The sequence below is a fragment of the Populus euphratica genome, unplaced genomic scaffold (genome assembly GCF_000495115.2).
Source record: "Populus euphratica unplaced genomic scaffold, PopEup_1.0 scaffold605.1, whole genome shotgun sequence".
Taxonomy (NCBI): Eukaryota; Viridiplantae; Streptophyta; class Magnoliopsida; order Malpighiales; family Salicaceae; genus Populus; species Populus euphratica.
Genome location: NW_011500477.1, coordinates 104,863 through 117,832, shown reverse-complemented (window position 1 = coordinate 117,832; position 12,970 = coordinate 104,863). Strand labels below are relative to the sequence as shown.

The window sequence follows — 12,970 nt, the reverse complement described above, 5'->3', positions numbered from 1 at the left end:
TTACTGTAATGAGTAATGAATTATGTGTGTAATGAAAATGCCTACAGTCTAAGAACCTTTTAAATATAAAACAGAGAGTACAGGATTATATGAAAACATTAACTCTATGATTTAATATTTATTTTAAAATGAAATCCAAGCCGAAGAAATAGCTCTTTACTGTGTAATTTAACAATTTGTGACATACAAAAAAAAAATGTTATTAACATGTATCGGGAGATGATTAACAGCCTAAAAAACCCCTTGTTTTTTTGTTGATGATAAGGGTTGTCTACCAAATTTAAGTTATTTTTAGACAATTTTAAAGGCACATCCCCTTAAAAAAAATTAAGTATAAACCCTAAAAATCAAAGAAGGAACAAACCTCCTAAGGAAAGTTACTAATACAAAACTTTGCATCCTTTTTTCCTTAGGAGTTACTAATACAAAACTTTGCATCCTTTTATAGAAATCTATAATTGTAGAGAAAAACTTTGAATGCTTTCATTTCACACTACAGGTCTGATGCTGGAAAGCTTCAACTGTGCAAAATGCAAAGAGAAGAACCTCTATTATCTCCAAGCTTAACAAATTTATTTCTCCTATAAAAAACAAAATAACTTATATGAAGGAATACAAGATTCATCAACAAACGAGACTTCACATTCTACGATACCATCAATGCACGTCCTAGCCAACAACACTATTGTACAATGGCTACTTCACTAAATTGAGGTCGCAGCATCTTAACCACCGTGCATGCTTGAGGGTTTTTTATTTGCCCCTCAATTTCAAAGGCTATGTCAGTGACATTACTAGCCAATTGGCACGTTGTCGTAGCTTAATAAACTCAAATAATTATGTTATTTTTTTCAATAAATTTTTATTATGCTAGTTTCTTAAAAAGTTTCCTCACGCGATCGAATGACAGAACAAATACGGCTAATTTCCTTCAAGTCATTATACAAACATGGATGCAAATTGGCCGGTGGCTCAACCTACGAGGTCTAGTTCAACTCCCATCAAACGATCACATCAGCAGGAAAAGAGAGCATATAAAGCAGCACTTAATTACTGCAATTATCATAGCCATAAATGGTTGTCATTGTCATCGTGAACAACAGAACAAGCACACCATGTTTTATGAAAGCTGAAAATTTATGAGAAAGCTGAAAATTTATGAGTAATTATCATCTCAGGAATGGATAGCTAAGAAAAGCATAAAAGGAGGTGAACAACATTTGATCCAGCTGCCCTTATTCCTCTTCCTCGGCCTCTTCCAACCATTTAACGAAGGGCTCGAGGGCCTTCACGAAGGTTTGTCTACAAATTTCCCAAGAACAAGAGAGAGATTAGCTTCATTAATGCAGCACAAAATGTCAAATTAAGAATATAATAAGCTAAACTCATGTTAAATATAAAGAAGACCAGACCAAACACGCAATGTATAAAGAATTGGCATGAAACAAAAAACACTCTGCCTTTCCATGTCATAATGGAAGATTAAATAATGCATTTTCAACTCGTAAGAAAGATGTTATACCAGGTTTTCTGTTTTTTTTTTTATTTCTAATTATTATTGCGCTACAAATGAAGAATTCATCCCACTGTATGCCTTATTGATCCCCTCAGATTTTAATGAGAACAAAGTGATTTAAAGAATATAGAGCTTAATGCCAGTACAAGATGCCAAAAGTGAAGAAACTTGGTGGAATGAAGTGAATAACACAGCACACCTCCAGAGAGTTTTTATTTTTAATTTTTTTCTAATTCAGTTAATAATCAGCCTTGTTTGTTTTTATGTTGCCTGATAGAGTGTATGAATTAAGCTTGCATACCTGCCCTTGGGGTTTGTTCCTTTGCGGAACCAATGCAGAATGGTGTCTTCTGCAAGCACATCTTGGTCATAGAGAGACCTCACTATCTCAGGAAATAGCTTCATCAACTTAGCATCCTCATAGCATTGCATTTGAACTTTATACACGAGTTCCAACTCAAGTTTTCCATTGGTGCAGAATGTATTTAAGAGTTGAGCCCATGTCTTTACCTGATTGATGAAAAGAAAACCCGTCACAAAGACAAAATTATTTCATTAAAATTACAACTGGTGACCTATTCAATAAACTGAAATGCAGTTGTCACAAGTTGACAGGGAACTGCACGCTTAAATAAATGTATCCAGGTAACACGCAAGATCTTTAAAATCCAGCACTCCTTTTCTTCACATATATACAATTAGTCCACCAAACTACATGCTGAAATAAGGTAGCCTAGACATGAAATGTGAAAGCACTCGAAAGTTTACAAAAATGCTGTCCCGGTAACCATAACCTAGGATTTGAGATTTCACTGTAACTTGAAACACAAACCAATTGATCAATAGAAGGGGGGGAAAAAGCACTATGAAATTTTAAAAAAATATCAATAGGCTAGGCCTTCCTACCATGTCAAGCACTCAGTAATCTGCACGTTATGAAAAAAGAGAAATTCTCCGCATGAACCAACATTACCATTGTACACAAGAACCAGTTAACAAGAAACTTGGTATCTCTAGGTGGAAAGACCAGCACAAAACAAGCTTCTAAATGAACTCATGGAACTTGAAATATAATGTGATCAGCAAATGAAAACTACTTGCAAGTATAACAAGTACAAAGAAAAAATAGGATCAAATCTAGTTATGCAAACAACAAAAGATGCAAAATTATTGTATTTTTGTGGACAAGGGTATTTCTGTAATTTCCAGATTTGTTGATAATCTGTATAATTCTCTATGTCTGGGTTTTATTTGTATTTTATTAGCTCTAAAGTAAATAGCTTTACTAGGTTTTTCCTTTCCTAAATAAAACCATTAGTATTTCTTAAATAGGATAATAAATCCTTGTTGGAACAGACAGCCTTTATGAATAAAATTTCCAGCAGTTTGCTTTTGATCGAGCAACTCAATCTTCTCTTAGGTGTGCTTCCTATCAATACTAGGTGTGAATCACATTCCAGGAGAAAACACAACACGCATCAATAATCACTAAACAGCCTCCCAAAAATATCTAATCAACCCGACAACAATTACCCATCAAAGTAAAATCCCCTAAAACTCAATTAAATTACTGTTCAAAAAGCACCTAAATTCAGACCCAAATAACCCCCTAAGCTGTCCTGCATCTAGTCAATTTTCCTTTCCAACTGAAGAGAATTCCATTCATTAGCATCAACCCGAGGTCATGTTCCATTTTCCATAGATTAAATGGAAAATGACCTCAGTGGTGTTCATAAAATGACCTCAGTGTTGTTCATAAAATGAGTCAAAAACATGGTTGTGCTTAAGCCATACCTGGCGCAAAGCTGAATTGGCATTCTGCTGCTGATTCTTGCCAGACCATTGAACAGCATCCATTAACACATCCCACAAAATACGCACAATTTCGATGTCTGGTAGCATAGCATCTTTAACTCGTTGTTTCACAGTGTCTATGACTTCAGCTATGTCAGCTTCCTCTGCTATCTGAGTTTTTAATGCAGATTTCATTTCCTTCAACTTCACCTCAAATATTTTCTTTTCATTATATTCAACCAGAGGTATCAGTCCTTCCTTGCTGAAAATCAACAATGATTAGATATACACATGTTCCAGATTATAAGTAAAAAAAAATACAGTAACAATGAAAGAAAATGCATGCCAAAACAAGTGCCAGGGAAGCACAAAGACTATAGATTTGCACATGCTTTGAGAACAAGAGAGTTTTAGATGGACAAGTTATCATGCAATTGATTATACAACTCATTTTTGCATGATTTATCTTCCTTGAACTCTTATAATCATTTCCATCTAAGTGAAGAGTTTGAGTTCATTGTTGGAACATATAAGCCAAAAAAACTTAAATTGACAAAATTGTACAAAAAGTCAATTGGGAAAAATTAGTATCTCAAAATCTAAACATGGAAAAAATTATCACGGAGTTAATTCACTAAACAATAAAGAGAAAAGCTACTTGTATCAAAATTTTCCTACCACATATCATGACCAAAACCAAAACATCATCACACCAATTATTTCACAGCAAACATTTTAGTTATCTTTTTCTTTGGCAAATTTCATTGAGCATAGAAACTAGCACTACTTTTCTGCTTTAAGCTACAACTATGTTTTAGTTAATGTTTTGTCAAGGGAGATCAACTGACTAACATTTTCATCAAAACTTCTCAAGACATATAACGCACCCAAAAATACACAAATCACCAAATCTCACCACACCTGCACAATACCAATGTTGGGCCCAAATATTTGTTAGAACGAGCATCTATAAATTACCTTTGTTATCTCAGCAAAAAGTTTTTCCACCAAAATAATTAATAGAGTAAATGAGTAAAACCATTCAACTCCAATCAGAAAAGCTGAAACATGTCAGGCTCCATTCCATTCCCAGATAATGAAGCAACACACCATTGATCACAAATGTATTCGCCAATTTCCAAATTCAACCACCAAAATTGTATTTATTTATTTATTTCCAAAACAATGAGATCTTACTATTTGCAAATGACAAGAATACAGTCCATTTCTGGAAATGACCAAGGAAGAAGCCGTCATCCAAAGACACGTCACAAATTCCATTGTAATCAGGCAGTTAAACAGGTAACGAACTGAACCACAATTCTCCACATGAAACAACTAACAAGAAAAGGACTAAAAATTGAGCAGAATCCACATGTACCAAAAATCCATGTATTGTTTCCATGGCCATGAAACATTATATATCCTATCAGCAACACAAAATCAAAGGGTTTAAAATGCTAAATCCACAAATGCAATAAAGAACCACAACAATTTCATCAACCAGCATTACAAAGTGTAGATTTGCATTTAGAAATACAAAAAAGTTTAACAATTGCAAGAAAATTATAAATTATCTCAAAAAGGATTTCATTCTGCTATCAAGGAGGAAATGAGGGAAAACTCACGTGAAATGCTCAGAGAAACCTTCAGCAGATCGCTTTGCAGATGGGAAGAACTCCAGAAGGTTTTCCTCCATTTTTCCCCGTTTCAGAATTGAAATCAGATCATCAAGGCTATTATCAACCAGATACACCTTGAAGAAGTCTGTTATAAATGAAAGAACTATCCCTTTGGACACAAGGTTATCCTTAAGCAAAGGCTGGAAAACAGTCTCTGGTGGCAGCCCAGATAATTTCTGGGAGAATGAAAGTGCCGTGAAAATGGCCAGCTTCTTCCTTTCATTTTCTTCAAAAAGTTCCAGCGACTGCAGGAATCTTCGCATAACATTTTCAAGGTTCTTTATGAGAAATGGCCTGCGCCTCAGAATTTTCTGTATGTAGATTACAGATGGTAAAATGACTTCCCGTGTAGGCTCACAATCTATTATAGAGTAAGGATGGCGCTCCCCTTCATCAGGTTTTGTTGTGCCAGGTTGTGTGCGGCCTCCTGTGAAAACAACCTGCATGTATATATGATAAATTAGATTGGCTGAGAATTTAAGAATTCACTTCAGGTGAAAATATAAGGACACTATCATAAACATATTTCCATATATTGCATAGATTAGCATCTTCATTACTAATGTTGAGCTGATGCATTTTAGCTCTCAACAACAATTGCTTTGGCATTTAGAAAAGAGAAATCAAGTTAAAAAAATTTAACTTGGAACTCGTAGGTAACTTGTAGAATTAGTATAGCATGATTCTATAAAAAAACCCCATTTCCTGCAAAAGTAATCTCATGCTTGCAAATCAAAAGTATTTGACCCTGCATTTTTTAGCAAGATGCTGCTTTTATGTTCTACAAATAGACCACCGGCAAGTCTATGCAAAAGGACATAACTTCACTTAAATCTATTTTTTTCACTAGGATCATCAACATTCTTGAATCCAAAAAAAAAACCAATAAAACTGGCAATGAAATGTTCCCTTTGATGAAAGTAGATTTACAATAAATGGAGAGCTTGCCTCAAAAAAGGTGTCACCGTATCTTGAGAAGTTCAGGTCTGAGGATTCAATGCTCTTAGCAACAAGTTCCTGCACATAGGAAATATCAATATGAGCCAAGAACATGAACCAGTCATGCATATTCACACAACAAAAAAGAAAAGCCGGTTAATGTATGTAAGATTTAGAAACAACAAGAAAAAAGGAAGCCAGGAAAGAAAGAAAAAGGAAATTACCAAATCACCAGCATTATCGAAGTATATCTGGACCACTGCATCAGCAAATGCTGCAGGGTCCAGTGGTGCAGCGATATTCCGTTTGCGGGTCTTAATCCGCGTGCCACTGAAAGTAGGAAGGTTAAGTCAAGAGGTATTACATAAAAAAAATATATATAAATCAAGACATCCAAAACAAGAACAGGCACGATCAGTTTTTTAACATATACTGGGTCCATATATATAAACAAGCAGCATAAACTAAAAACTAGAAGTGTGATAAACCTATTTCAAATCTGAATTTGAAGACTGAAATTTGATCAGTATCGGTACTAAATCATTCAACAAAATGATAAACAATAAAAAAGAAAACCAATTCACTGACTAGGACCCAGTAACCGGAGCTCTCCACTGATTATTGCATGTTTGTCTTAGAATACATGATCATATCCTATAATTTAATTGGGAAATAGCCAAAGCCAAAAATAACCACCCCCAAAAAAAAAAAAACACTTACCCAAGAGTGGGTCTCTCCTTCGAGCTGTGAATAAGAAAAAATAAAACCTATCAGGAATATTAAAAACAAAATACATAAAAAGCCATCTCAATTTTCTATTACAAATTCAACAACCCAAAAGAAAAGAAACAAACATCATCACACATGATAAAGGAGAAACAACATGTGAAAAAAGAATTAACATGTAAAATAATCAAGAAGATATCCCAAATCTAAAAACCCTAAAAGTAAAAGAAACAGAAAAAAATAGAAAATGATGTTTTGAAGGAAACGGCGAAGAAAAGAAACAGATCGGTAAGTAAATATGAATATTTACAGATTGAGAGAAAGATGTATGCACCTCATAAACCAAGATGAGAGAGGGATCGGGGAAGCAGAGAGTATCTCTGAGATTTGGGACAGATTTTAGAGACTTTTTTTTCTTGTTCTTTTTCTTTTTCTGTTTTTCGGCAAGGCAAAGTATGGACAGTGATAGGGTCACTCTTTTCTTTTATCTCTTTACCAACGCCATGCAGCAAAACATCTTCACAATCTATTTTTATTTAATTTTAAATTTATTAAAATAAATATTTATAAAAATTCAAATTAATTAAATCATAAAATAAAAAACAAAATTCAATCAAGTTTCTTTATTTATATGTTTCTTATTTGACAAGGTCATGATTTTTTATTAACAATATTTTTTTAATAAAAAACTTAGAGCAACTAAAAATACTGCAAAAAATGAGATGAATTAAAATTTAAAAGAAAAGGGTATTTTTTGGTTAAAAAGTGATTTTTGTACTTTTTTATAAAAAAGTTATTAAAAGGATGATTTTTTTGTATAAAAACTTATCATGTAAAAAAACTTTTAACCAAAAAAATATCTTAATGAATATGATTGTATGAAAAAATAAAAGAATAATAAATTACAAAAAATAATATAAAAATTAATATATATATATATATATATGTGTGTGTGTGTGTATTATTCTCATTTAGCATTTATGTATAATTATTTTTGAAAAATTGTAAATATTGAAAAAAAACAAAATAAAAAAAAAACTACACCAAAAAAAAATTAAATAACATATTTCCATTTTAAAAGTTTAAGGGTGTGTTTGTTTTGTAAAAAGTAATTTTGGGAAATCATTTTTTAAACTTTCATGTGTTTGTTTGTCATTAGAAAAGTTGATTACCAGAAAATTCTTTTCAATCAATGGAAAATATTTTCTAGTCAAAGAAAAATTTAACTTAGTTTTCAGGAAAGTGTTTTCCTTTTATTTTGGGTGGAAAATATTTTCCTAAAGTTGTGAAAAATTTAGAAATGTCATATTATTTATTGATTATATCAAATTTGGTCCTTAAATTTTTTATTACTATATATATTTTATTTTGAATATTTTTTTTAACTTCATCCCTTAAATTTAATTTTTATATTAATTTTGGTCCTTATTTTTATAATTTTTATTTTTTTTATTTTTTTATTAAAATTTTTTATTTATTAAATTTGATCTTCATTCTTTTAATTGTTACTTGTTCTATTTGAAATAATTTATGAAATGATAATTATTATTATTATTTTAATTTCTTCATCTTTTAATTTTTTTATTTATTAAATTTGATTTCTATTATTTTGATTATTATTTATTTTATTTAAGATAATTTATGAAATTATTTTTTTTCAATTTCATTATCATTCAACTTTTTAATTTGTAAGATTTGTTTCTCACTATTTTAATAAACTTAAAAAATAAAATATTAATAAATTATTTTCTAGTTTATTTTTAATAATATAACCAAACGTTAGAGAGTGTTTTTCAACTTATTTTCCAATACACTACTAAACATCAAAAAATAATTTATTTTTCTAGAATTCACTTTAAAAAAAATTATTTTGCAACAAATAAACGGGACCTAAAACTAATTACTTTAAATTGAACTGAACCAATTCAAACAATATTATATCAAGTTGAAAATTGAGAATATGTATTAAGTTTTTTCATAACTTTCAATCCTAAACAAAGCCTATCTGCCTCAGCTTTCTCTCAATCTTTGTTATAATTTCTTGTTTATCACTCATTCTCTTTTCTCTATTTTTCATAGTCATTACTGGTATCTCTCTTTCTTTATTCTTCATCATTGTCATTTATCTCTATTTTAAGAAGGTGTTTAAGAGCTGTTTTCTATATCTGTTTTTAAAAAGATATTTGAAAATATGATAATGGTTACTTTTTAAAATATTTTTTATTTTAAAATATATTAAAATAATATTTTTTTATTTTAAAAAAAAATATTTTTTATATCAGCACATCCAAAATAATCTAAAAATATAAAAAATATATTGATTGAAAACAAAAAAATGAAACGTTTTTAAAAACTTTCTCCAAACACAATATCAAATAACAATAATTTTTTCTTTTTTTTCAACTTGTTTTTTATCACCCGTGTTTGATATTTACCTGCTAATTGGACATTAGTTAGTCCATATAAAGAGAGATTTGAAAACACGGGTCAAAGACACGGTTAAATTTGATTTAATCTATTACCGATGTTTCATTTGTCTCGATCCATACGTGGTTCCTCGTGTTTTTAATCAACATCTTAATTCGGATGTAAATGTTAAGTTTTTCGTAATTTGTCATTTGTCACGATTCTCCATGGTAATTTTACATCTATTAAATTTTAAAAGATACAATTTTATTAATTAAATTCTAAATTTAATTTTTAGATGTTATTAGTTTGAGTTTTAATCTTAAAATCACAAAAAATTTATATCATTATTAATTTTAAAATATATAAAATTAATTAAATTAATTAAAATACACTTGCGGGACATTAATAAAATAAAAAAATTACAACTACTGTAAATACAATGTGCTAGTATGTTTTTTGTGCAGGCCAAGTGGAATGCATCTGTTGGTTCAAATATATTATGCATTGTCCCTTAATGACCTTAGTTTATCTTTATGTTTAAGCAACCATCTCTCATTCATTGTCAATGCTAGTTAGTTCTTAAAGGAAATCTCAACAAAATTTTGTAATCTTTTAGTTCCTAGCAATGTATGTTTATTCGATTTTTGTCTTCTATCCTTTCAAAATAATTATAATAATAAAAAAATAAAAAGGGTTCATAAATCGCCTTCCCATTTCACAGCCCGCTAACTTTGCAGTTGCAAACTACCTTTGAGTCAAGTAGTTAACAAAATAAAATTACGAACTTCTCCTACTTTGTTTTGGCAGTGGCATACCATCCCTTCGTCTCCTTGCCTTCCTTGGCTTTTGACATTCAATTAAACTGTGTTGGCTTGATGAATCAGTATGTTTTTTATTAGGAGACTGTAATTTCTTTGGTGGTTGTTGTTTGTATTATCATGTTTGTTCATGTGACAAAACTATAAAAAGCATGATGGATTGATATTGTGAATAGCTCCTCCAAAAGAATTTGGGCAATAGGTTTTTTACATTAATTAAAACAGTCCATCAAAAATCACAAACAAATTCAATTAAAAGACAAAAAAGTAGACAATTAAAATATGTTTTTTTACATTGATTTAAAAGGCATAAAAAAAGGTTTAAAAATCAAGTTTTTTTAATTTTTTATACTAGGTAATCAAATCAAACCAAATTAAAAAATATTGATTTGAACTGGTATTGTTCAGTTTCGGTCTTGAATTTAAAAAAATAAATAATTTGGTTATTTTTTAAGTAAAAACTAAATAGAAAATGCTCACCATAATTTTATATATAATTAGAAGAAAAAAAATATAAGCATCACCATAAAAAGATCAAATCATTTTTTAAATATCATTGTAATTATTTGTTTAAATTGGATTTTATTTTAAAATATACAAAATAAAAAAAATACTAATAGAAACAAGTTTAAACATGATAGTAAACATGTAAACTTAAACTTAAAAACAAATATAAAAAAGCCTTGTAGTTTAGACCCTAGACACCTACTTCAATAGTGTTTGGTTATTATAGATGGCTAGAAAATCAATGTTTGAGTTTTTGATCTCTAAAAACTTAATTTCAACTTATTTTTATTACAACATATAAATAATTTCGAGGCATTTTTAAATTTTTATTTTCAATCATAGTATATTTTAATCAACTTAAAATTTAAAATCAAATCAAATAAAAAAATCATTAATTTAGTTAAATATATAAATTTTTAGAGTTTAATTAGGATATGCAGTACACTCTTGCAACAATTATCTTCTTTTATTGTATGTATTGTTTAATTTACACTTCATAATTAGGATATGCAGTACACTCTTGCAACAATTATCTTTTTTTATTGTAATTGTATGTATTGTTTAATTTACACTTCAATTTGTTCATATTTTTAATTCTTTAATGTTTTTTAGTTTGCATGCTAATTTATTATTTTGTGGTGCTTTGTATGCATGCCTATGTTATTATATATAGTATATAATTTTATATTTAATCTAACATTTAGTTTTAATTATTAATTAGCTTCAATTTAAATCAATATAATTATATTTATCTTTGGAAAAATAAATTAAATTTTATTTGAATTTTATATTTAACAATTAAAATATAATTTTAAAATATAATTACTTTGAAAATATAGTTTAATTAATAATTAGAGAACTATTTAATCCAAGTGATTTTCACTTAAGTAATTTATTTTAATAAGATTATATTGCTTCTATTATTTTTTATTTATTTATTAAATAATTTTGAATTATTTGATTAAAACAACTAAACTTCATTATTTTAATTTAATTTAAAATCATTTATTAGTTATACAATCATACAATATGACTTTTATTATTTTGTTACTATCAAATTACTAAAAATTTATAGCATATTATATTCTCGTATGAAGAGCAATTTATTGGTTAACTTAATACCATTAAATTTACAAGCCTTGTTTTTAGTTTGGAAACTAGCTACCTGACCTGTATTATAAATTATATTTTTAATATAAAAAATGTAAATATGCATGCCTTTTCAATGTATTTTTTAGACAAAAAAAATTATAACCATAAATTAAAAATTGATTCATTCTTTTACTTAAATAAATCAAGAATCATTTAAACTAATAAATAAATAAATAAAGAAATTTGTTTATAATAACTAAAGATTAAAATGAAAATAAAAATAAAAGATGGATATAGATTAAAAAATTTGATATTGCAACATGAGAGTTTAGTAATTTTATTTCTTGAAACTAATGTTTTATTTAATAAAATGATAATAATAAAAAAATGCTTCATAAAAAGATTGAACAAAATTATATATAAAAAAATAAGTAGGGCTACATAAAATAATGGCTTCTAATATCATAAACAAATTGAAATGTTATTCCTAAACTAAGTAAAAACTCAATTATATTACATTAAAAAAATACATTATAAAAATTTATTAAAAATATGTTAAATTTAATGGAAAAAAATAAAAATTTCAATATTGAAAAATGAAATTGATAAAAAAAAAAAAAATTGATCCTGGCGTGCAAGCTTAGCTAAGATGGCCTAACACACCTGGCTTAAAAAAGCCTAGGAGAGCTAGCCTTTCAGGCTTAACTTGCATACTTGGGTTGTCTTATTTTTAAAAAAAATTTGTAAGGTTGTCTACCCTAAACTTTTAAAAAATAAATAATAAGCAAACAACACGTCGCCTCCCTCTCTCTAGATTCCGATCAATATAATGGCTGAAAAATTCAGGGTGATGATGCTTTTACCTAAAAATCTATTTTTGACCCAAACACTTTACACACCTTGATAAACTTATAAATGACCTTAAATAACCAAAAAATAAAAATCAATATGAAAAAAAAACTTATCATGCTTAGATCTACTATCTCAAACAATAAGAGGGAATAAAAACATTTAGTTGAGACTCCCTCGTTATTGAGTAAAACTCATTGACACCAAGATTAATATTTTTTGTGGTCAAAATCGATGTTAGCCAAACTTTCTCTTTCTGCCACTAAAATTTAATCACTTTTTTTCTCTTGTATCTAACCAAAAATTAATAAAATATAAGAAAAATAAAATTTTAGATCAAAATTGAACTTATGAAAAAGTAAAGGATCTGAAGTTTATAATTTAAGAAGTAAAAAAATAATACAAAAATGAAAAAGAATTATAAAATTACCATTTCTATAGTAAAAGATTATTTCCTTTTAGAATATTATATAATATTACTTCGATAATATTAGATTTTGCTTTGATAAAGATGATTTTACCCTAATATTTTGTAGGGCATGGTAAGAAATTGAACAACATTATTTCAGTAAAGAGTATTCCACCATTACTTTATAAGAAATTGAACAACATTATTTCAGTAAAAAGTATTCCACCAT

At 28.4% G+C, this 12,970-nt stretch overlaps 1 protein-coding gene across 1 annotated transcript; it reads right to left on the bottom strand.

Moving 5' to 3' along the window:
- Nucleotides 1–1,028: 1,028 nt before the first annotated feature.
- Nucleotides 1,029–7,117, bottom strand: LOC105114928 (basic leucine zipper and W2 domain-containing protein 2). The gene is made up of 8 exons (XM_011011661.1): nt 6,992–7,117; nt 6,652–6,675; nt 6,156–6,261; nt 5,941–6,009; nt 4,939–5,432; nt 3,311–3,572; nt 1,818–2,026; nt 1,029–1,302 (listed from the first exon to the last, which is right to left on the bottom strand). The coding sequence occupies exons 1-8, from the start codon at nt 6,994–6,996 to the stop codon at nt 1,236–1,238; spliced, it is 1,236 nt and encodes a 411-aa protein (XP_011009963.1). The 5' UTR covers nt 6,997–7,117; the 3' UTR covers nt 1,029–1,235.
- Nucleotides 7,118–12,970: the final 5,853 nt, after the last annotated feature.

Excerpts from the sequence above, each read along its gene's own strand:
- LOC105114928 (XM_011011661.1), bottom strand. Across the intron at positions 6,010-6,155 it reads TCGATAATGCTGGTGATTTG|GAACTTGTTGCTAAGAGCAT; the intron begins GTAATTTCCTTT and ends TCCTATGTGCAG. Across the intron at positions 5,433-5,940 it reads ACGGTGACACCTTTTTTGAG|GTTGTTTTCACAGGAGGCCG; the intron begins GCAAGCTCTCCA and ends ATATACATGCAG.